Source organism: Macaca mulatta, chromosome 2 (assembly GCF_049350105.2).
Source record: "Macaca mulatta isolate MMU2019108-1 chromosome 2, T2T-MMU8v2.0, whole genome shotgun sequence".
Classification (NCBI taxonomy): domain Eukaryota; kingdom Metazoa; phylum Chordata; class Mammalia; order Primates; family Cercopithecidae; genus Macaca; species Macaca mulatta.
The window spans coordinates 160,532,878-160,558,846 of record NC_133407.1 but is presented as its reverse complement, the minus strand read 5'-3'; the positions used below and the strand labels follow the sequence as shown (position 1 = coordinate 160,558,846).

The 25,969-nt window shown below is 37.7% G+C and overlaps 1 protein-coding gene and 1 long non-coding RNA gene across 4 annotated transcripts in view; both read left to right on the top strand.

Annotated features, from left to right (window-relative positions):
• SEC22A (SEC22 homolog A, vesicle trafficking protein) overlaps window positions 1-25,969 on the top strand; it is a 70,480-nt gene that overhangs the window by 7,987 nt on the left and 36,524 nt on the right. For all 3 annotated transcript variants that reach the window (NM_001194575.3, XM_028843388.2, XM_001112957.5), the window contains 2 exon segments: window positions 14,031-14,194; window positions 15,557-15,751. In NM_001194575.3, coding sequence (NP_001181504.2) covers window positions 14,031-14,194; window positions 15,557-15,751 — 359 coding nt within the window.
• Window positions 369-2,491, top strand: LOC144339394 (uncharacterized). The gene is made up of 2 exons (XR_013414375.1): window positions 369-1,827; window positions 2,018-2,491. It is a non-coding gene; the product is annotated as an uncharacterized LOC144339394 (long non-coding RNA).

Genomic DNA, 25,969 nt, shown 5'->3' with positions numbered 1-25,969 from the left:
ATACCAAGAGACAGAAAGAAAACCAGTGATCCTGAAGCATTATGGACAATTAATAGAGTTGCAGAAAGTGAGGCCAGAAAGGTAGGAATGGGGCAGGTTATGTAGTAAGTTTGGAGTCTATTAGTCTGTTTAGTTTAATGCAGTAGGAAGATACTGGGTAGTTTTAAGCTGGAGAGTTACATGATTTCATTTGGCTTAGAGTAGGTCATTCTGGCTGCACTGGGAGTTATACCTGATGTAAATGACGAGTTGATGGGTGCAGCACAGCAACATGGCACAAGTATACATATGTAACAAACCTGCACGTTATGCACATGTACCCTACAACTTAAAGTATAATAATAATAAATAAATTAAAAAAAAAAAAGAAAGTGGAAGCAGAGAGGTCAGATGGAAGACTCTTAGAGAAGTTCAGGTGGAGGTGCTGATTGTAACGAGCTAGGGTTGTAATGAATAGAAATAGATTGGGGCTATATTTTGGGATTAATACCAGCAAATCTTCCTACTGGATTGAAATGGGATGTGAGGGAAAAAGAAGAATAATCACCTGTAGTTTTTTGACCTGAGGAACTGGATGAATAATGAAGCTCAAATGAGCAAGAAAGGAGAGGATAAGTGTGTCTGATTGGTAAAAAGTAAGAGTGCTGTTTGGACATGTTAAATCTGAGATGCCCATTAGACATCCAGGGGGCACTGCTAGGTAAGCAGCTGGAGATATGAGTCTGAAGCTTAGTGAAGAGGACAAGTATAGACATTTAGATTTGGAAGTCAGCCTACAGTTTGTGATTAAAACCATGGGAATGGATGAGACCACCTTGGAAAGCTTAGACGTGAAACAATTACGGAACGATTAACGTCTGAGCAGCTTGATACTGATTACACATACAGAAGGAAATAAGGTAAAAATACAGTCCATATAGGATATAGTAAACAGAGGACTTCATTGTTGAGATGAGACATGAGCCATGTCCTGAAGAATTAATAAGAGTTGGCTAAGGTAGGGAGGAGGACATTCCAGGTGTACGGAGGAGAGGCAGAATAAGCAAAGAACATGACTTAGCATGGTAGGTGTGTTAACATGCTTATCCTGGGTCAGTGGATGGTGATTTAGGGATAGTTGTGAGACATGTGTGATAATCACTATGGGGCCAGATCTTGGATTTCCCTGAAAGTTCAGATTGAAGGGTGTCACTTTGAGGTAATATGTTATAGGAAGCTCTGCTGCAAATTCAAGGGAAGTGACTTGATAAAAAACAGTCCTGAGACAGTGGAACTTAGGGTGAGATGGACAGTCCAAGAGGAGAGAGATAAGGCGGAGAGGTCAACTTGTTATTAGGGCCTGAAATAAGAAAATAAATGTGCAAATGAAAATTAGAATGCCAAAAGAACTAGAATGATAATGGAGAGAAATAGTTTGATTGGGGATCACTTTGAAGTTAGATCACTTCAAAAGAAGTGACCAAGCTGGATAGGATGGAATACCAGAGATGAAAAGAAGGAAGAGGCAAAGATGACTGAAGCCTTGGAATTGGACAGAATGATGGTGTCATTGCCAGAAATGAGATCTTTGGAACAGACTGTTTATGAAGTGTGAGGCAGAAGAGAAAGATAATGAAGCTCCATTTTGATCATTTTTTTAAGACACTGGGGCTTGCTCTGTTACCTAGGCTGGAGTGCAGTGGCATGATGACAGCTCACTGAGCCTCAACCTCTTGGGCTCCAGCGATCCTCCCACTTCAGCCTCTCAAGTAGCTGGGACGACAGGGGCACACCACCACACCCAGCTAATTTTATTTTTAGTGGATGAGGTCTCACCGTGTTGCCCAGGTTGACCTCAAACTCCTGGGCTCAAGTGATCCTCCTGCTTGGCTTCCCAAAGTACTGGGATTACAGACATGAGCCACTGCACCTGGCCCACTTTAATTATTTAAGTTGAGGTTTTAGGCCAGGCACAGTGGCTCACACCTGTAATCTCAGCACTTTGAGAGGCTGAGGCAGGCAGATCACTTGAGCCCAGGAGTTTGAGATCAGCATGGGCAACATGGGGAGACCCCATCTCTACAAAAAATTAAAAAATTAGCCAAGCATAATATAGTCCCAGCTACTCTGGGGACATAGGTGGTAGGATCGCTTGAGCCTAGGAGGTTGAGGCTGCGGTGAGCCGTGATCTCACCCCTACATTCCAGGGTGACAGAGCAAGACCCTGTCTCAAAAAATGTATATATAAATAAAATAAATAAATTGAGGTTTTGACAAGGTAGTTCAGTGGAGATGGGATAGAGATTTTGGAAACATTCACGTAGATGTGGTTGATATTGTGAGGGGAAAAATGCCTACTGGGTTTAGAGAGAGGCCCAGGATAGAACCTTAGAGAATGTCTACAATTTCTTGGATCACCTGGGTAATGGTAAGATGTTATATTTAATTGGGGTTTCTGAGGGCTTAATTAGAAAATATTGTGATTATGGTGATTAAAATATATGTAAAATGATGTCTCAACCTACTTCTATTTTTTTAGAGGAAAAACTTGAAATATTTCAGTATTTTATTTAATAGGCTCTGTTAGTGCCCTGGGTCATTATTCTGAGTTTTATTTGTGAATGTATAGTGGTATAAACAAATACCAAAGTTATAGGAGATTGGCTTGAATGTATATTAATTCTGGTAGGTGTGCTGGACTTAAACACTTTTGCAATTTTTTTCTTTTGACTCTCTTTTTTAAAATTAAAAAAGTTTATTTTGACTGTTCTTAAAAGTAAAATGTAACATTTTAACATCCCTTCATTCTATTTAACTGAAAATTCTAGATTTTGTATTATGTAGTTTTATTTAGTTGTACTCCAGCTTATTCCACACAAAGGATTTGAGGCAATTTAGGAAAAAAAAAAAATTGAAGGGGCCAAGTAAGGGAGTCAGAAGAAGGAAAATAGATACAGGAGAATAATAAACTGCAGTAACATTTCCTTCTGGAGATGCAAACTAGATAGTCCATCCATTTATTAGAGAAAGGTTGCACATATTACCGTTGAGTTTCCTTGTGGCCAAAGCAAAGGGGAATAATCCATAGATTTTAGTGTCCATTGGATAAAAACATTGTTTTTCCTGTTACTGAGACCTGAAGTACATAAAGAGGACAGCATTTGGATAACATTCTTCCAGCAACCATAATTATGAGAGTTCAGGAGTGGGATAAATCAGCAGAAGTCTAATCTGGTCTAGTTCAAGAATACAATTCAGATAAGTCAAAAGGAAAAGATTACCTGGCTTTCAGAGCCATGAATAGAAAAATGTCTATGCGTGTTTTTTTGTACCAAACCTTCAATAAGGATTGGAAAACAGAAGTTCTAGTTCAAGTTCCTGACAAGGACCTGGATTTCATGTATTTTCTATCGCTAATAAGAGATCTTGTGGTTTACTTTATGTTTATTGAGATTTTTACCTTATATGACATTGAGCTTAGACTGAAATGCATAAAATTGAGAATTTGTGTGTTACCTGACTTAAAATTCTCACATCACAACTCTTTTTCTAACCGCTATGAGTTTGTGAGATAAAACTCACAGGTCTGCCATAGCAACGTCGTAGCACAGCCTGAAATTGCCACCATGCTGTCCCTTTTTTCTCCTAGCCATATTAAATGCTTCTTTCCTTCAAACCCTACTTGTTTTGAATCACCTTCTTTCTCATTACTATTTCATGTCTCTAATGATCTCACTGCTTTCACAGATCTCCTGTAGAACTTGGTTGACTGCCTTTTTCATCACTTACTAAAGTTTCTTATTTTTAATTTTATCTCTCTATCCTCTCTATAACAGGGTTGTAATTAATTGAGGGAATTGATCTGCCATGGCTTATACTATTTTTGATTCCTCAACTCTTGGCATTGTGGTTTTCAGATTTGTGTAGAAATTGAGGTACTCTTTCTTCACAGAATCTCAAAATCACTAAGCGTATAATTATGTGCCAAATGAGTTGATACCTCACATTAAATTCTGGTTGAATAGGCAAGGGAAGACCAGAGTTTGAAAGAAAAAAAAAATAGGGGAGTAACATTTAAAATTGAGATAATTAGGCCGGGTCTGGTGGCTCACACCTGTAATCCCAGCACTTTGGGAGGCCAAGGCTGGCAGATCACCTAAGGTCAGGAGTTTGAGACCGTCCTGGACAACATGGTGAAACCCTGTCTCTACTAAAAATACAAAAAAAAAAAAAAGGTCGGGTGTGGTGACGGACATCTGTGATCCAAGCTACTCAGGAGGCTGAGGCAAGAGAATCACTTGAACCCAGGAGGCAGAGGCTGTGATCCGAGCTACTCAGGAGGCTGAGGCAAGAATCACTTGAACCCAGCTGAGATCGTGCCACTGCACTCCAGCCTGGCGACAGAGTGAGACTCTGCCTCAAAATAAATAAATAAATAAAATTTAAAAATAAAATTGAGAAGATTCCTTTAGTTTTCTCCTCCTCTGTATTGGGAAAATGATGAATTTCAAATGAGTGTAGTGGCTGGATACTTCTGCTTCGCCAGTGAAGGACGTTCTGTGGAGCGTGGCTTGTGCTTGCACAGTTCCTTGTGCGTGTCATAGTAGCTACTAAATGAGGGATGGTTGTTTTGGGAGTATGACAGCATTCAGAGTGACAGAGAAACCTTGTTGATTGGGCAGGATGGTGTGTAGTGTGGGGTATTCAGTTTTATGATTTCTTCTCACATTCTGTAGTGATATTCCAATTCTCTCTATATAAAATTTTAAGGAATTCATCTGTTTTATAAGTCGAAGGTTTTTTTCCTTAGACTGTAATGAATTTTTATTTATTTATTTTTTTTTTTGAGACAGAGTCTCGCTCTGTCGCCCAGGCTGGAGTGCAGTGGCCGGATCTCAGCTCACTGCAAGCTCCACCTCCCAGGTTCACGCCATTCTCGTGCCTCAGCCTCCTGAGTAGCTGGGACTACAGGCGCCTGCCACCTCGCCTGGCTAGTTTTTTGTATTTTTTTAGTGGAGACGGGGTTTCACTCTGCTAGCCAGGATGGTCTCGATCTCCTGACCTCGTGATCCACCCGTCTCGGCCTCCCAAAGTGCTGGGATTACAGGCTTGAGCCACCTCGCCCGGCCACTGTAATGAATTTTTAATGAATAAACTTATGTTACCACTTAAGAGAAAAAATGGCTAAAGTAAAAGTAAGTATGAACCATATGAAAATTAGGTTGAGTCATCTGAGATCTTTAAAACTTTGCAATTGGCTTTAGAGATTTAAAAATCATAGTTGTACATTTTGAAATCTCTTTATTTAAACAGTAAGATGCTGAAAAGACAAATACCTTTTGGGAAGCCAGTCATATCCTATTGTGAATTTTAGTGCAAGAAGTAAAATTTTTTAGTTCTTTCACTGTGAATTCATTTGAAGCCAGATAATGGCTGTGAGCCTCCTAATGTTCTTTCCTTGCCTTAGGGTTCACTTTCTCCCTATGTTGCTACCTCCAGCCAGGAATACTATTTTAGGCTTACCTGCGTTTTGGCTTTAGTGTCTAGCAGTCTTTTCCCTTTCACTCTTTCGGGATATTTTCTGATTACTAGAGTAACAACTTAAGCTATAACCCAATTATTGAGTACTTGCAATTGCCAGGTACTTTACTGACATTATCATTAAGCTTTCTAACAGCTCCGTGAAGGGCTATTAAATAGCGCTCTTTTCCATTGCTGGGGCAGACACACAACTCACATTAGCTTAAGGAAAAATGGGTATTTTGAAGGGTAGTGGTGGAGCTGGCCTCACAGATGTTGTCAGGAATCTTTCTCATTTCTACATTGTCTTACCTTTTGCAGATAGATACTGTCTACAGACTTGAAAACACTACACAGACAGCTCTAGGCTTACTTCAGTCCAACTGAGCAACTCCTCTCCATGTCTCAAGAACAAGACATTGTTTTTGCTTGTGTAATTGACCATTTCTAGACTAATTAAACGTTGTTGTCAGAGGAGATGAGGTACTCTTATTTGGCCAAGACTGCATCACGTGTCCTTACCCCTTTGAGCTTTACCACAGGCAGACAGAATGGAGCTGAAGGTAATTCCCCAAAGGGAAAGAGGGAAGGGATGCTGGGTAGTGCTATCACTACCCTATTTTACAGATAAGGTAATTGAGACTTAGGAATGTAAAGCAGATCCTTCAACATCACAAAAATAGTAAACGATATATCTGAACCACAATCTTGGATTCCGGAATTGCATTATTATCTGGTAAAAAATGACTGCTGCTCTTTACCCTTAACCCCTTTCTTGGCAGCATGTGTTCCTAATTCTCCTAATTATTTTCACTTTTTATGGAGAGAGAAATGAACCAGGGAAGAGAATGAAGAGAAATACCACACCTCTCTTTTATTGGTTGACAATGATGAGGAACAGAGTATATGTGAATCCTAGAATTGATGGGACAGCATTGTCTCATTGGAGGCTAGGTGTTTGAAAGGGAGAGGGTGTGGCAGGGAAATGCAACCAACCTGTAGCTACTAAACCAGTTGGGGGAAGGAGATAACCTGGGTATTCGATTTTCCTATTTTGTCTCATCACTGGCATCACATTCCTTTTCTCCTGCTTATTATGGCAAAATGTACAGCTTTTCAGCAGCATATATGTTAAATAGGCTCTTGTGAACTGGCCTAGGAACCTAATTATTGTTATTGTACAGTTTCTGTGGGAAAATGAGATCTGGGTGCAATAAGCTTTGGGAAATATACCCAATACATAAGTTATGGATTATCTGATCAGTTATCTAAAAAAGTCGGGATCTTCATCCTCTAGAGTGTGGCTGTGTTAGGGAAGTGAGAAAGGGTGAATTGGGAGATTAACTCTGAAGAAAAGGGAATAAAGATGTCAAAGGCAATCTTTGCTTGCTCTGTGTTTTATCCAAGTCGCTCATGGTGTAGTTACCATTGGCTTCTTAAAATGATCTCAGATTCTTCTTTAGGTTACTGTTGTGAGTTACCGTCATCTGGCATATTTCATATTAATAAATATTTTCCTTTTTAATGATGTTAAAATTTGTGGCTAAAATGGGTCTTTTATTCATAGGATGATTTATTCATGATTTGGCGCTTCACCATTGGAGGGTAATTGAAAGTTAGCCATGTGAGAAAGGAGTAAGTGAGAAAATAGGAAGTTCCTGGTAAAATGCTACATGTGGTGGACACTCAGTGTTACTGAGCCTTCATTCTTATCTCCTTACTCTCCCACTAGTGGCAAAGTCTTTTGTTTTCATCTTGTTTTCTATGAGACATATTTGGTGATAATACAATTCATAAGATATGCTCACTTTGTTAATGTTGAGCCTCTCTATTTAATTTTTTTTTTTTCATTTTTAGAAATGGGGTTTTGCTCTGTTGCCCAGGCAGGAGTGCAGTGGCACAATCAGCTCATAGCATCCTTGAACTCCTGGGCCCACGCGATCCTCCTGCCTCAGCCTCCTGAATAGCTGTGACTATGGGTGTGTGTCACCACACCTGGCTAATTTAAAACAATTTTTTGTAGAGATGGCATCTCACTTTGTTGTCTAGGCTGGTCTCGAACTCCTTGGCTCAAGTAGTCCTCCTGCCTCAGCCTCCCAAAACATTGGGATTATGGTGTGAGCCACTGTGCCTGGCCCTATTTAATATTTTAAAGTTTCAACACTTTATTTTAGAGAATAGAATTCAATGTGGAAGGCTCTATTCCAAAACTTTTTTTTTTTTTTTTTTTTTTTTTTGAGATGGGGTCTCGGTCTGTCACTCAGGCTGGAGTACAGTGGCAAGATCTTGGCTCACTGCAAGCTCCACCTCCTAGGTTCAGGCCATTCTCCTGCCTCAGCCTACTGAGTAGCTGGGACTACAGGCGCCTGCCACCACGCCCGGCTAATTTTGTGTGTGTGTGTGTGGTTTTTTTTTAAGTAGAGACGGGGTTTCACCTTGTTAGCCAGGATGGTCTCGATCTCCTGACCTCATTATCCACCTGTCTCGGCCTCCCAAAGTGCTGGGATAATAGGCGTGAGCCACCACGCCCAGCCCAAAACATTTTTTTTATATTTGGCAAATTTAACAGTAGATTAGAGATGGTATGTCCTATTAAATAACTTTTCTGCACCCAGGAAAGCTGTTCACTGGGCAAACATGACTACAAAGGATAAGCAGAGTTTCTATGTATAGTGGTACAATTATAGCATGAAAATTACATGTTATATGTAATACAAATAATATATCAGTTCATAAATCAGTTTGCAATACTAAATCCTTTGCTATATATGTACCTTGTCATTTAGCATGCTACATTTTATGTATATATCTTGGTTTGTAAATCACTGTGATAAGTACATCCCCAGTAATTATATGGTAAGCTCCTGGCAGGCAGGGACTTTATCTTTGACATCAGAGCCTGTGAAGTAGAATGCTGGGCCTGTGCTAGGTGTTCTCTCTGCTGAGAGGAAGATCTTTGCTATTACTAGTTATTTAGTTTGGTGCAACAGGCCAGAATTGTCCTAATAATGTCAGTGTTTAATTGGTGATATGTAAAATTTCTTTGACAGTTTGTAAATAAAATTAGATACCAGAAAAAAAGTTTAATATGTAAAACCATTTATTCATTTTGTTGGATGTAGGAATCACTTGTGGAATGGCTTGGACACGTTATAGAATTAGCTTTATAGCAAAGAGATTAGAAGGGGTAAATTTCCTGTATCTGGTATTTGGACTTCTGCCAGTCTTACCTGTTAAGTTATACTTGACCCTAAAAAAGTTCCTAGTGGGTGTGCCAGGGAGGAGAACCAAACATGTAATGAAATTGGATAAATTCCTCAGGTAAAAGAAAAGCAGTGGCAATAAAGACCAAACCTCATTGGCACCAAAGCCCGGAAATGGAATGGAGCTAGACAATATAAAGGAAATTAGAGCAAAGTAGGAAAAACCTTGGCGATTTAAAAATTGTGCCCAAGGTAGAGAAAAGAGGAGAGAGAGTGTGTTTGTATGTGTGTCTGTCTGTGTGTGAGTAATGACAGTGATAAAGGGAGAGCAGACAAGTCTTTGAGACCTGCATAGCCATTCTTGAGGTACTCACTGTGAAGGTGAGTAATTCTACATGGCTCTTGAGAACATCCCTCTCTTAAGGACATGTCGAAGATTTACTGACCTGAACCCTAAATAAAGCCTTCTGGAGAACAGTAACTAGAAGACAAGTGAAGTTCTACTGTTTTCTGTCGTTTAGTTAAGTATTTATTGAGCTGCTGCTTCGTGTAGATACCACTAAGCTGTGCAATTACTGGTGCATGATATACTCAACAAATTAGTGTATAAATTAGTAAAAGAATGATGCCACCTTTGCAGTCATTTATTCACTGAGCACTTCTTGTTTACTAGACACAAAATATTCTAAGTGCTAAGAATATAACGGTGAGCTATACAGAAATCATCCCTGCTCTCATGGAGTGTGTATATTAGTGAGAGCGACATTGCAACAAAAATATATTAATATACAATTACAAATTGGGTTAGTTTGTGAAGAAAACTAACAGCTGCTATGATATACTGTAGGAGTGGGATCAGTTTAGATTGTGTGTTCTGGGAAGGACTTTCAGTCTAAGAACTGAAGGATATGTAGGAATTAGCCAGGTCAGAATTGGAGCACTGGGGAAGACAAAATCATGAAGTTTCTCAGTTTGGGAGTGGGAGGGCTGGAAGTGGGTTGGTATCCTTGGGGATCTGAAATAAGGCCAGTGGGTGGCTAGAATGTAGAGAGGGAGGAGTAGAGTTGTACAAAATGAAGTGGAGTGTTTGGGAGGGCTTCCAGAAGATAACTGTAATACAGGTTCCAAAGCTCTCAAGTTTCATTACTCTTAATTTAGGGAATAAAATAGAGATTGATTTGGAAAAAGTGAGAAAACATTGGTGAATTTGGAATAATTGGTTAATCTATGCTACATGGAAGTTGCTATTGTATTGTGGAAAAAATGTGGGCCTTGGAATCAACTAACTTCATCCCATCTTTGCTTCTTAATGGTGTGTGACCTTGGATAAGTTACTAAGCCTCTCTGAGTTTCTTTTCTTTCATTTGTAAAGTGGAGATAATAGTGCCCCTTTATTGTGAGAATGAAACTAAATATGTAAAATACTTAGCAAAGGGCCTAGCTTATACTAAGTGGTCAGTAAACTACGTGGTGCTATTACTCTTACTACTATTTCTCTTCTTTCTCCTCAAGGCAGATAGACATCTGCCAGACTATCTATAAAATATTCACTAGGTGAACCTGATGAACACAGCAAAAGCATGCACAAACTGGCATGCCTATAATGACTTTAGACTATTTTATGGGTAGTCCTCAGTGAAGTGGTGGGAGTATTTCAATCTGTCCCATGATTGTTGAAAAAGCAGAATTTTTTCCATCACAAACATAAATGGAACTGTATGTACTTTGGGAAAACTAGCTTTGCATTTCAAATAAAGCATTACAAAGCTAAATTTACTATGAAAAGCCATAATGTTATAGAACACACTATAGCCTTTTCAGAGAGAATCTTGCAACTGTAGTAAAATAAAGACTTCCTGAAAATGCTCACATGCCATGTTAAAGACATAGGGTTTCCTTTATTTTACATACAATTGTCTAGTTACATTTAGCACAAGTAAGATAAACCATTTGGGATAAACTGTCATGTAGGTGTCTGTGGCTGACTCTGTTATTAATATGGAAATACAGTAAGACTCTGACACAATACAAAAAATGGATTCTAAAACCTTCAGTCGTATTAATGAAGGATAATCAAATAACTCCTAGCTAGCCAGTTGGGAGTTCCTAGGGTGTGGAAGCCAATTACCAATTGTCTTCAGGTTATTGAGGTTATTATGGGGTATATTTGAATGCTAATGACATGTCAAATAATTTTGATAATGACAGTGAAGATTTTTTTTGGAAAGAGAAAATCATTTGAGAAAGCATATTTTGGCCTTTGATTTAGATATTAAGTTGTAGAAAAAGGCAATATGCTATGGCTAAATTAATTTGACTATGATCCTTAAGAAGAGATACATTTTACTTTGTAAGCACTATATATACACATATAGAAAACTAAAACAAAAGTTTTATGAAACAATATGTATTCCAATACTTTCTGTTATATTTTACTTCAATTTCTGGAAAATGCTGTAGTTCACTAAACTAGTTTCATGACATAGTGGTTTACAACTTGCACTTTGAAAAACGTTGCCCTAAATGAGTGTGTATTAAGTGATGCTTCAGAAAGGAACAACCAGGCTACTCTAGAACCATAAGATCAGAACTATTTCACCACTAGTATATCCCATACCACTAGTAATAGATGACTAGTAGGTGCCAAGCCCATTTGGCAACCTGGGATGGTCTTTTAAAAGGGATTCATATATATATATATATGTGTCACATGTATATATTCACACACATATTTACTTGCTTACACACAAGCTCTCACAGGAAGGATACATAAGAAATTATTACTAACATGGATTGCCCAAGGGAAGGAGAACTAGGTATCTGGGCAAGAGTGATAAGACACTTTAAATGCCGTATACCCTTTTATTTTTCATTCTTGTTAAATTTGAATCCTGTGAACTTATTTATTCTAAACATTAATAAATTCTGCTTCTATGTTATTCGAGAAAGAAAACAGTAAGGTGACCAGTATGGATCAGAGTTTTACAGTAAAGATTACTGTGTTGGCTGGGCGTGGTGACTTATACCTGTAATCCCACCACTTTGGGAGGCCAAGGCAGGCAGATCACTTGAGGTCAGGAGTTTGAGACCACCCTGGCCAACATGGTGAAACCCCGTCTCTACTAAAAATACAAAAATTAGCCAGGTGTGGTCGTGTGTGCCTGTAATCCCTGCTACTCAGGAGGCTGAGACAAGAGAATCACTTGAACCCAGGAGGCAGAGGTTGCAGTGAGCTGAGATTGTGCCACTGCGCTCGAGCCTGGGCAACAGAGCAAGATTCCGTCTCAAAAAAAAAAAAATTACTGTGTAGATTAGCAGAGTCCAGCATAGGAGTGGGGAATTACATCCTGCATGCTGTTTACTGCCCTTGATGTAGACCAGCTATATTGACAGTGCTATGCAATGATGTTTAGGCGACTCATTAAAAAGGGTTACTTTGTGTTTTGTGCTCTGCTTATTTATTATAGTGGGGTATATACTAGATTCTGGAAAGCTTTTTTTCCAATAGAATATGGTTAATTTTAATGTTTCAATGCTTTTTTTTAATTTTTAATTTCTAAATTTGTTATTTAGAAGTAATTTCAAACTTACAGAAAAGTTGTATGAGTAAGAAAAGTTCAAATAACACCTGTTCCCATAGTCACCTTTGGTCAACATTTTACCACATTTGTCTTCTCATTTTATCTACCTACCTACTTAACTATCTGATTTATTTTTTTTCCTGAACCCTTTCTTCATAACTGCTTCAAAGAGTATTTTCTAAAATTATGGATATTATCTTACTTAACCACAGTACACGTGTCAGCCTCAGTAAATTTCTTGTTCATACCATACTTTATCTACTGTACTGCTAACTTTCCTTTTTTGTCAGTTGACCCAGGAATATGCTTTATATCATTTTTTTTATTGCTTTTTGGCACAGGATTTGGACTAGCATTAGGAATTGCATTTAGTTGTCATATCTCTTTAGCTGCTTTTTTTTTTTTGGGAGACAGAGTCTCTCTCTTGTCACCCAGGCTGGAGTGCAGTGGCGCAATCTCGGCTCTCTTCAACCTCCATCTCCTGGCTTCAAACGATTCTCCTGCCTCAGCCTCCTGAATAGCTGGGATTACAGGCATGCACCACCATACCCAGTTAATTTTTATATTTTTAGTCGAGACGGGGTTTCACCATGTTGACCAGGCTGGTCTCAAGCTCCTGACCTCAGGTGATCCGCCCACCTCGACCTCCCAAAGTGCTGGGATTACAGGCCCCCACCGCGCCCAGCCTCTTTAGCTTCTTTTGATTGGCAACATTTCCACTTCCTTTATTTCTTTTTTACAACCCTGGAATTTTTAAAGAATACACTTTTTCCTTTTTAAAAATAGAATGTTGATCATTTTGGTGTTTTCTTATGATGAAATTCAAATTATGCATTCTCAGAATATTATATAGCTGATGTGTCTTTCTCAGGATATAACATCTGGAGACACAATATCCATCTAACATTAATGATGTTAGAGAGTACTTGGTGAAGGAGTTGTCTAGCTTCTACTGTATAATATTTTCCGCTTGCAACTAAGAAACAATCCATGGAAAGACGTTTTAAAACCATGCAAATATACTAATCCATAAAAATTTCCCCCTAGATTTAACATCCATGATTGTCCTTGCCTGATCCAATCTTTACCATGTTGGTTGCAAATGCTGATTTTTCCATTGCTAGCACTACCTCTGCATTTACCAGTCAACACTCAGCATTCTGTTTTAAGCCATAGCCCTCAGTTCTACTTTTGCGTTTTTATATAAACTCATAAATTCCCACCTCCCATGGTTCATAATCAATTACTGTGTAAAGCAGAGGATTTGATTCTGGGGCATGTCATTGATGACTTCAAGAGGTCAGTGATCACCTTGAAATTGTGTGCAGTCTTCTGTGTTCTGACATCTTTCTAGGGAGAGTGTTCCTTTCATCAGAATCTTGAAAGGGTTCTGGACTCAAAAGTGGGGAACATGTTGAAGGGTTAGACTTTAAGCTGTCTGTAATACTTATAATACATTTGTATATCCGTTCCCCTGCTTTTTACCCCTAGTGATAACTGAAATGTTAGAACCATATTGTATGTCCCTCTGTAGTACATTCTATTTTTTGTCATCTGTTTTTAAACCACAACTTAAAATAGTACTGTATTTTGGTTCCTTTAAATTTTTTCCTAGAATATATAATAAATGTTAAGATCTTCATTGCCACCGTAGTAGCAGTTTATGGTGTATGGAACCAGTCTTGTGAAGCGGTGAATTACCTTGATTTAATTTGAAATTTTAAAACCAATGTTTTTTACACTATAGTTTTATTAGCTCTCTGGGAGTGAGCTACATGATGTTGTGCACTGACAATTACCCAAATGTTCTCGCCTTCTCTTTCCTGGATGAGCTTCAGAAGGAGTTCATTACTACTTATAACATGATGAAGACAAATACTGCTGTCAGACCATACTGTTTCATTGAATTTGGTAAGGGCCTGATTTTTTTTTCCTTTTTATTCATCTCCATCCAATCATAAGTAATTTTAAATCTAATATTGGGTGGAGGGGGGACTTCAGCTATCTTGCTTTTGATAATTTGGTAAATGATCTATAAATTATGGTAACTTTTTACTTAGATGCTTATTAGAAAAAAAATTGTGTTTGAACTGTGAAGGGGATTTTGAGTATTGGTCCAAAGAATTAATGCCAGAGGATAACTTCTCAATGAGAAATTTGTAAGCCAGAGATTCAGACTTTTGTGTTTCTGTAATAATCTTTTATAGTCTGCTTCATGTAGAATAGGGGATGGCAAACATTTGCTGGAAAGGACCAGATAGTACATATTTTAGGCTTTAAGGATCATATAGTCCCTGTCACAACTATTCAGCCCTGCCATTGTAGCTCAAAAGCAGCCATAGGCAGTACGTAAATGAGTGCAGTTATATTCTAATAAAACTTTACAGAATAGTCAGCAGGCTAGATTTAGCCTGTGGTCAGTAGTTTGCTCAACTTCTGGTGTAGAAGGAAAAAGTTGTAAATAGTAAAAATAAAATTCCACTTGGAAAATATTTAGGAAATGTCTTATATTAGTTTTATTCAATTTATTCTTTAAAACCTACATTCTAATGGTGTAAGCAATAACAAGAAAACAGATTTATAAAAACATGCAACTTCTAGTGTGTGTTCTTATGTAATTGCAGCTGGTAAATCTGACAGATTTAATATTTCATGAGATAGGAATCTGTATAAAAATCAAGACTTTGGGCGAGGTGTGGTAGCTCATGCCTTTTATCCCAGCACTTTGGGAGGCCGAGGCAGTAGGATTACTTAAGGCCAGGAGTTCGAGACCACCCTGGGCAACAGAGAGAGACTCTGTCTGTACAAAAAAAATAAATAAGCTGGGCATGGTGGCAGCCCCAGCTGCTTGGGAGACTGAGGCAGGAGAATCACTTGAGCACAGAAATTCAAGGTTACAGTGAGCTATGATTGGACCACTGCATCCCAGCCTAGGTGACAGAGCAAGACCCTATCTCAAAAAAAAAAAAAAAATCAAGACTTTGGTTTAAAGTTAAAGCTCTTTTTCGTTTTTGCAATTTCTTGAAGTGGATGTAATACACTTAGGTAGTGTTAAATCCTTAGTTTATTTAAAATTACTGATTTCTAGAGGGTAAAACTGATGACTCCATGATATATTAATCATTAAACACAAGTAATATTGGAATACTTCATGACAAATTGAACAATTTTGAATAATAAACTACCTGTAATATTTACTATCCATAAGCATCATATTCTGAAACGATTAATTGACAAGTGACTGCAAGGAAATTTATGTTTTATTTTACATAGATAACTTCATTCAGAGGACCAAGCAACGATATAATAATCCCAGGTCTCTTTCAACCAAGATAAATCTTTCTGACATGCAGACGGAAATCAAGCTGAGACCTCCTTATCAAATTTCCATGTGCGAACTGGGGTCAGCCAATGGAGTCACATCAGCATTTTCTGTTGACTGTAAAGGTGCTGGTAAGATTTCTTCTGGTGAGTTCTGGATCTCAGTTATTTTATTTTTTAAAAATCCTTGGGAAGAACTGAGAAGCTCTTGAAAATGAATTACTTCATTCTAATATTTTAAATCAAGTACATGAGAGAATATAGAAGTTCAAAGCAATCCTTTTTCAGTGATTTATAAAGTAAGCTACCAGATATGTGACTAGTCAGGAAAATACTTTCAAATAAGCAACCTCAGAGGATCTCTTTGCTAGAAAAACATTTTTTTAAATTTAAAATTTTTAAAAGTTAATTTTCATGGGTACATATTCGGTGTGTAATATATTTATGGGGTACATGAGATATTTTGATACAGGCATGCGATGCGTAATAATCACATTAGGGTAAATGGGGTATTCATCACCTCAAGCATTTATTATTTCTTTGTGTTATAAACACGTCAGTTGTACTCTGTTATTTTAAAATGTACAATAAATTATAAGTTATTGTTGACTGTAGTCACCCTATTGTAGTATCAAGTACTAAATCTTATTCATCTTAGCTAACTGTATTATGTACCCATTAATCATCCCCCTTTCTCCCACCCCCACTACCCTTCCCATCCTCCGGTAACCAAAATTCTACTCTCTATCTCCACGAGTTCAGTTGTTTTAAACTTTAGCTCCCACAAATGAATGAGAATATGTAAACTTTTCCTTTCTGTGCCTAGTTTATTTAACTTAATAAAATGTCCTCCAGTTCATCCATGCTGTTGCAAATGACAGGATCTCATTCTTTTTTTGTGGCTGAATAAACTCTGTTGTGTATGTGTGCCACATTTTATGCCTTTGTCTGGTGATGGGCACTAAGGTTGCTTCCAAGTCTTACCTGTTGTGAATAGACTGCAGTAAACATGAGAATGCAGATGTCTCTTCAATATGCTGATTTCCTTCCTTTTGGGTATGTACCTCGTAGTGGGATTGCTGGATTATATGATAGTTCTCTTTTTAGTTTTTGAGGAACCTCAAAACTACTACTGTTTTCCATAGTGGTTGTACTGATTTACATCCCCACCAACAGTGTTCCCTTTTTTCCACATCCTCACCAGCATTCATTATTGCCTGTCTTTTGGATAAAAGCCATTTTAACTGGGGTGAAATGATGTCTCGTTGTAGTTTTGTTTTGCATTTCTCTGATGATTGGTGATGTTGAGCACCTTTTCATATACCTGTTTACCATTTGTATGTCTCATTTTAGAAATGTCTGTTCAGCTCTTTTGCCCATTTTTTAATAGGCTTATTAGATTTTTTCATATAGAGTTGTTTGAGCCCATCATATATTCTGGTTATTAATCCCTTGTCAGATGGATATAGGGATTCACATTCCCTTGTCATTTTGCAAATATTTTCTATCATTCTGTGGGTTGTCTCTTCACTTTGTTGTTTCTTTTGCTGTGCAGAAGCTTTTTAACTCAATATAATGCAATTTGTCCACTTTTGCCTTGGAGGCCTGTGCTTGTGGAGTATTACTCAAGAGATGTCCTGGAGCGTTTCCCCAATGTTATCTTTAGTAGCTTCATAGTTTGAGGTCTGAGATTTAAGTCTAATACATTTGATTTGATCTTCATATATGACTAGGAAAACATTTAAGGTTTCTTTGTAAACATTTTTCTAGAAATGAAAAATAGGTTATTTGTACTGCTTATTTATAGGCATGTAAAGTGCTTTACATTTTGTCAAAATGGCTACATTTAAGGCCAGAGTGCTTGACTGTCACAGGTGTAAATACTTTAGTGATCATCTGCTCAAACCTTCCATCCCAAAGAAGGAATACTATCTTCAACAACTGTGAAAGGATATAAACTTTTGCTTAAAATGAACACCTCATTGTTTTATAAGGTAGCATATGACATTGTCAGACTGTATTTTTAAAAAAATTATTCCAACCTAAGCCTTTAGGGGAAAAGAAAATCTTCCTTACGTAATTGAGCTAAAGTCGGCTTCCCTATGTCTACCAGTTTGTTTTGTGATCTCTTTCTCCCTTCCTTCAGCAGAACCAGAAAAACAGTTAAGTCAGCAACTGTGTGTCCTTTCCATCCTCTTAGTCTAGTCTACTTCATATAAATATCTCCAGTTCACCAGTGAGAACACATGGACACAGGGAGGGGAACATCACACACAGGGGCCTGTCAAGGGGTCAGGAGCAAGGGGAGGGATAGCATTAGGAGAAATACCTAATGTAGATGATGGGTTGATGGGTGCAGCAAACCACCATGGCACATGTATACCTATGTAACAAACCTGCATGTTCTGCACATGTATTCCAGAACTTAAAGTATAATAAAAAAAGAAATAAAAATGCAAGACAATATCGACTATAGAATACAAGACAAACACATTTATCATTGTGTATTGACAAAGGGCGAAATTTTCAATTAAACTGTAACAAACATGCACCTTTTTGAATCACGAGGTCAGGAGTTCAAGACCAGCCTGGTCAAGATGGTGAAACCCTGTCTACTAAAAATACAAAAATTAGCTGGGCGTGGTGGCAGGTGCCTGTAATCCCAGTTACTTGGGAGACTGAGGCAGAGAATTCCTTGAATCCAGGAGGTGGAGGGTGCAGTGAGCTGAGATCGCACCACTGTACTCCAGCCTGGGTGACAGAGCGAGACTCCATCTCAAAAGAAAAGAAAAAAAAAAACAAACCTTCAGTTAACTTAGCCTTTTCCTTTATGGCATTTCAAGTTCTCCCCATCCTAAAAGCTTCCTCTAGACATGCTTTAGTTTGTTAATATTCTTTAAATTTGGACTGAATACAACACTTCACATACAAATGTGGGAGAAGAGGGTAACAAATTTTATAAAAATAATCCAGTCAGTTAGTAAACAAGCAGAAAACAATAACAAGCCCAGTTGGTCAGGGGTGGTAGGGGGAGGGTGGGCCAGTACCCAGATTGTTACAATATGTTACCTAAAATGTCCAATTTCCAGTAAGTTATAAGACATGAAAAGAAACAGGAAAATGTGGCCAAGCATAGTGGCTCACACCTATAATCCCAGCAGTTTGGGAGGCCGAGGTGGGTGGATCACCTGGGGTTGAAAGTTCAAGACCAGCCTGACCAACGTGGAGAAACACGTCTCTACTGAAAAAAAAAAAAAAAATTAGCCAGGGATGGTGGTACATGTCTGTAATCCCAGCTACAGGAGAGGCTGAAGCAGGAGAATTGCTTGAACCCAGGAGGCGGAGGTTGCAGTAAGCCGAGATTACACCATTGCACTCTAGCCTGGGCAATGAGAGTGAAACTCCGTCTCAAAAAAAAAAAAACGGAAACAGGAAAATATGACCCATACACTGTGAGCCGGGGACGGGGACAGAATGTAGGTAACAGAAACTGCCTCTCAGAGCAGTCAGGTGTCAGATTTAACAAAGACTTCAAAGTAGCCATTATAATTGTATTCAAAAACTAAAGGAAACTATTAAAGGAGTAAAGGGGGAGGTATGATAATGTTGCATCAAATAGACAATACCAATAAAGAGAAATTATTTTTTAAAAAGTGGAAATTCTGGAATTAAGTAAAATTACTAAAATGAAAAATTCATTAGAAGGGCTTAACAACAGATTTGAACTGGCAGAAGAGTTAGCAATTTGAAGATAGAGATTATTTAATCCGAAAAACAGAAAAAAGAATGAAGAAAAATGAACAGAACCTCAGAAAAATAGGGGGCATGCCACCATAGGTGTGACAGGATACTGAAGAGGAAGGGAGAGAAAAAGCAGAAAAAATATTTGAGGAAATAATGGCTGAAAAGTTCCCAGATTTACTGAAGAACATTAATCTGCTCTTCCAGGAAGCTCAGTGAACTCCAAATGGGATACACACACAGGAGATCCACAAATAGATGAATCATAGTAAAATGCTGAAATCCAAAGACAAGAAGAAAATCTTGAAATCAGCAAGAGAAGAAGAACTTGTCACTTAATGAGTTTACCTGTATAACAAACCCGCACACATCTATCCCTGAACCTAAAATATAAGTTAAAAGAAAACCAAAACTCATCACTTACGTGAACCTCAATAAGATTAACAGCTGACTTCTTAGCAGAACCAATAGAGACTAGTAGGCAATGGAATGACATACAAAGTGCTGAAAGAAAAAAATAAAAACTACTAGTAACCAAGAATCTTATATCCAGCAAAGTTATCTTTTAAAATGAAGGCAAAAGAAAGACATTTACAGATAAATGAAAGATAAGATAATTTGTTCCTAGCAGAATCACCTTATAAGAAGTAATAGAGGAAATTCTTGGCTGGGCGTGGTGGCTTATGCCTGTAATCCCAGCACTTTGGGAGGCCGAGGCCGGCAGATCACAAGGTCAGGAGTTTGAGACCAGCCTTGCCAACATGGTGAAACTCCCGTCTATACTAAAAATACAAAAATTAACTGGGCGTGGTGCCATACACCTGTAATCCCAGCTACTCAGGAGGCTGAGGCAGGAGAATTGCTTGAACCTGGGAGGTGGAAGTTGCAGTGAGCTGAGATTGCACCACTGTGCTCCAGCCTGGGCAACAGAGCAAGACTTCATCTCAAAAACATAAAATAAAATAATAATAATAATAATGGAAATTCTTTAGGGTGAAAACAAGTGACCCTAGAAAATGATTTGAATCCATTTGAAAAAAAGCAAAGAACAAGGGTAAGGATAATTAAGTAATTTAAAAAGACAGTAAAGGCCAGGTGTGGTGGCTCATGCCTGTAATCCTAGTACTTTGGGAGGCCAAAGTGGGAAGATCCCATGAGCCCAGGAGTTTGAGACTGCAGTGAGCTAGGCTGCCCTCCAGCCTGGGCAATAGAGCAAGACTCTGATGCGTAAAAATACATTAATACATTTTTCTTCTACTCTCTACTCTTAACTGATTTAAAAAGTGATCATATAAAACAGTGCATATATAATATCATTTAGGCCTATAACATATAGAAATGTAATATATTTTCCAATACAGCAAAAAGGACATGGGCGGTAGTTAAGTTGTACTGGGCTAAAGAGATTACTCCAGATAGTAATTCATATCAACAGGAACTAATGAAGAAAGCCAGAAAGATAAGATAAACATTAACAAGAGCTATAAATATATAATTACTATCCTTTGTTAGCATTTTTAGAAGACATAAAATTCTATAAAGTTATAATTTATAACAATGTATTTTGGAGTTTGTGATGTTTATTGATATGTATAACAGCAATACCACAAAAGAGAGATAAAGGGAATACAGCTATATAGGAGTAATGTTTCTGTGGCTCATTAGAATTTAGTATAAATTCTTATAGTTAAGATGTACATGGTAAGCTTAGAGCAACCGCAAAGCAAATAAAAAGTAGTAAAAAATTATTGAAGTAAAATACCGTACTACTAAATATTCACTTAATGCAAATTAGAAAAAAAAAAAAACAGTGAAGGAAGGATAGAGCCAAAAAAAGCATCAGATGGATAAGACAAAAGGAAAAAAATGGCAGATGTAAATCTGTATCAATAATAATAATATATGTGACTGGATTTTAAAAGTGTTAATATATTAAATAATCCAGTCAAAAGATGGAGATTGTAAGATTGGAGTAAAAATTAAAAAGCAAGATGCAACTATATGCTGTCTTCCTTAGATTCAAATATATAAATAGATTGAAAGTCAAAGGATAAAAAAATACATAAAGAGCAAAAGAGAGCTGGAGTAGCAATAATAATATTAGACAAAATGGACTTTATGACATTGTTATGAGAGGTAAAGCATGACATTTTATAATGATAAAAGGATGAATCAATTAAGATAGAGCTATAAATGTATATGCATTTAACAACAGAGCCCCAAAGTACATTAAGTAAAACCTGCCAGAAGTGAATACAGAAACAGACAATTGAACAATAATAGTTGAAAACTTAAATACACAACTTTCAATAATGGATAGAACAATTAGGCAGAAAATAAGAAAATACAAAACTTGAACACCTGCACCACCATACACCAATGAGACATAACAGACATCTATTAGGATACTCCATTTAACAACAGAATTTATGTTCTTAAGTGCATGTGAACTATTCTCCAGGATAGACCTTATGCTAAGCTAAACAAAACAAAAAGAAAAACAAAACCTACATGAATTTAAAAGGATAGAAATAGTACGAAGTATGTTCTCCAGCCACATTAGAATGAAATTAGAAGTGAAAACAGAAATTTGGGAAACTCACAAATACGTGGAAATTAGAAAATACATTCCTAAATAGTGAATAGGTCAGAGAATAAATCAAAAGGGAAATGTGTACTTTGAGATGAATGAAAATGAAGACTCAGCATACCAAAATTTACAGGATGTAGCAAAAGCTATATTTAGAGGAAAATTTATAGCTGTAAATGCGTATGTTTAAAAAAATAGATTTGAAGACAACTTTCCACTTAAAGATAATGGACAAAGAAAAGCAAATTAAACCTAAAGCAAACAGAAGGAAGGAAATAACGATTAGAAACAAATGAAATAGAGGATAGGAAAACAGTAGAGAAAAATCAACAAAACCAAAAGTTGGTTCTTTGAAAAAACTGGCAAACCCTTAGCTAGATTGACCCAGAAAATAATTACTCAAATTAGAAATGAAGGGGGCAGGCACAGTGGCTCACGCCTGCAACCCCAACGCTTTGGAAGGCTGAGGTGGATGCATCACTTGAGGCCAGGAGTTCAAGACCAGTCTGGCCAACATAGCAAAACCCCATTTCTCCTAAAAATACAAAAAATTAGCTGGGTATGGTGGCACATGCCCATAATCCCAGCTGCTCAGGAGGCTGAGGCATGAGAATTGCTTGAAACCTGGGAGGTAGAGGTTGCAGTGAGCTGAGATCACACCACTGCATTCCACCCTGGGCAATAGAGTGAGACTCTGTCTAAAAGAAAACAGAAATGAAAAGGAGGGCATTTCTCCTGACCTTCTAGAAATAAAAAGGATTGTAAAGAAATACTGTAAACAAGTGTATCCCATTAAATTCAATAACTTTGATGAAATGGACAAATTCCTAGAAAAACACAAACTACTGGTAATGATGCAAGAAGATAATCTGAATAGATCTATAAAAGCAAAAAGATTCAATTAGTAATAAAAACTACCCACAAAGAAGACTCCAGACCCAGATACATTTACTGGTAATTTTTACCAAACAGTTAATGAAAAGTTAATAAACAATTATTTACAAATAGTTCCAGAAAAATAGTAAAGGGCCAGGTGCTGTGGCTCACACCTGTAATCCCACCACTTTGGGAGGCCAAGGCAGGCAGATGGCTTGAGCTCAGGAGTTCAAGACCAGCCTGTGCAATGTGGTGCAACACTGTCTCTACAAAAAATACTTCCATATTCTGTGACGCCAGTATCACCCTAATACCAAAACCAGGCAAAGTCATCACAAAGAAAGTAAAATGCAGACCAACATATCTTACGAATATAAACACAAAAGTCCTCAACAAAATACAAGCAAACCCCATCCAGCAATGTATTTTAAAAATGAGAACAGGCACTGTGGTTCATGCCTATAATCCCAGCACTTTGGGAGACTGAGGCAGGAGGATCACTTGTGCCCAGGAGTTTGAGACCAGCCTGGATAACATAGGCAGACCCCATCTCTACAAAAAAGTTTTAAAAATTAGCCTGATGGTATGCATGTGTAGTCCCAGCAACTCAGGAGGCTGAGGTGAGAGAATCACTTGAGCCCAGGAGTTTGAGGCTACAGTGAGTGATGATGACACCACTGCACTCCAGCCTGGGTGACAGAGCAAGACCCTGTCTCTAAAAGAAAAAATTATAGTTATGTGCTACATAACAACATTTTGTTAATGATAGACTGAATATATGGTGGTGATTTCAAAAAATTATAATAGCATATTTTTACTGCACCTTTTCTATGTTGAGATACACAAATACCATTGTATTACAGTAGTCTACAGTAGTCACTACAATAACATGCTGCACAGGTTTGTAACCCAGGAGCAGTAGGCTCTACCATATAGCCTCAGTATGTATTAGGGTGTACTATCTAGGTTTGTGTAAGTACATTCTATGATGTTTGCACAGCAATATCACATAATGACACATTGTTCTGAATGTATCCCCATTGTTTAAGGATGCATGACTGTACACCCTGACCAAGTGGGATTTATCCCAGGTGTGCAAGTTTGCTTTAACATCTAAAAATCAGTTAATGTAGTATATTGATAAGAAATAAAAAAAAAACACGTGATTATCTCAATACATGCAGAGAAAGCATTTGACAAAATTCAACAGCCTTTCATGGCAAAAAAAAAAAAAAAAAAAAAAAGAATAGAAGGGAACTTCCTCAACTTGATAAAGGTCACTTATGGAAAACCCACAACTAACATTATACTTGATGGTGAAAGACAGGATGCTTTTTCCTAAGATCCAGGGAGAAGACAAAGATGTCTGCTTACACTACTTCTACTCAACATTATACTGGAAGTTCAAGCCACAGCTGGCCATTGGACAAGGACAATAAATGAAAAGGCATGTAGATTGCAAAGGAAGAAATAAAATAACTCTATTCACATATGACATAATCTTTCATATAGAACATTCTAAGGAATCCACTGAAAAACTATGAGAACTAATAAATGAGTTCAATGAGGTTGTGGGATACAAGATTAATATAAAAAACAATGGTATTCTATATACTAGCAATGAACAATCTGAAAATGAAATTAAGAAAATCCTATATACTGAAAACTATAAAACATCATTGAAAGAAATTAAACAAGACCTAAATTAATGACAAGTAGTCTCATGTTCATGGATTGAAAAACAGTATTGTTTAAACGGTTGTACTTCCCAAATTGATAGAGAGATTCAGCACATTGTCTATAAAAATCCCAGCTTTTTTTTGTAGAAATTGACAAGATGATCCTAGAATTCATATGGAAATGCAAAGGATGGAGCATAGCCAAAATAATCTTGGAAAATCTTGGAAAAGTACAAAGTTGGAGGACTCACACTTTCAAACATACTACCAACCTGCAATTGTCATGACTGTGGTTCTAGTTTAAGGATAGATACATAGATCAATGGAGTAGAATTGAGAGTACAGAAGTAAACATATTATGGTTATTTAATTTTCGACAGTGATGCCAAGACAATGGTGAAATAATAGTCTTTTAGACAAATGGTGCTAGGACAATTAGGTAGCCACATGCAAAAGAATGAAGTTGGACCCCTACCTAAAAAAAAATATAGATTAATTAAAATGTATCCTTAAAATTAACAACAAAACTATACAACTCTTAGGAGAAAACATACATATAAATCTTTGTATAGTCTTGTATTAGGTTTTTAAGACTTGACACCAAAATCACAATGAAAAAAGAAAAAATACAGCAGGCACAGTGGCTCGCACTTGTAATCCCAGCACTTTGGGAGGCCAACACGGGCAGATCACTTGGGCCCATGAGTTCAAGACCAGCATGGGCAACATGTTGAAACCTCGTCTCTACAAAAAATACAAAAATTATCCAGGCATAGTGGTGCACGCCTGTAGTCCCAGCTACTTAGGAGGCTGAGGTCGGAGGATGGCTTGAGGCTAGGAGGTGGAAGTTGCAGTGAGCTGAGATCGCACCAATGCAGTCCAGCCTGGGCAACAGCCAGACCTTGTCTCAAAAAACAAAAGAAAAAAATGGGCAAGGTGGACATCATCAAAACTAAAAACTTTTTTGGAGATAAGTTCTTACAATGTTGCCCAGGCTGGTCTCATGCTTGTGGGCTCAAAACAGTCCTCCCACCTCAGCCTCTAGAGTAGTCTGGATTACAGGTGTGTACTACTTCACCCAATTCAAAATTGAAAACGTTGTTCTTCAAATAACACTATTAAGAAAGTGAAAAGGCAACCCACAGAATGGGAGAAAATACTTGTAAATCATATGTCTGATGAGGAACTAGTATCTAAAATATGTAAGTACCTCTTACAACTAAACAATAAAAAGACATAGTCCAGTTTAAAAATGGAGAAAGGGGCCAGGCACGGTGGCTCAAGCCTGTAATCCCAGCACTTTGGGAGGCCGAGATGGGCGGATCACAAGGTCAGGAGATCGAGACCATCCTGGCTAACATAGTGAAATCCCATCTCTACTAAAAATACAAAAAATTAGCCGGGCGTGGTGGCGGGCGCCTGTAGTCCCAGCTACTCGGGAGGCTGAGGCAGGAGAATGGCATAAACCCAGGAAGTGGA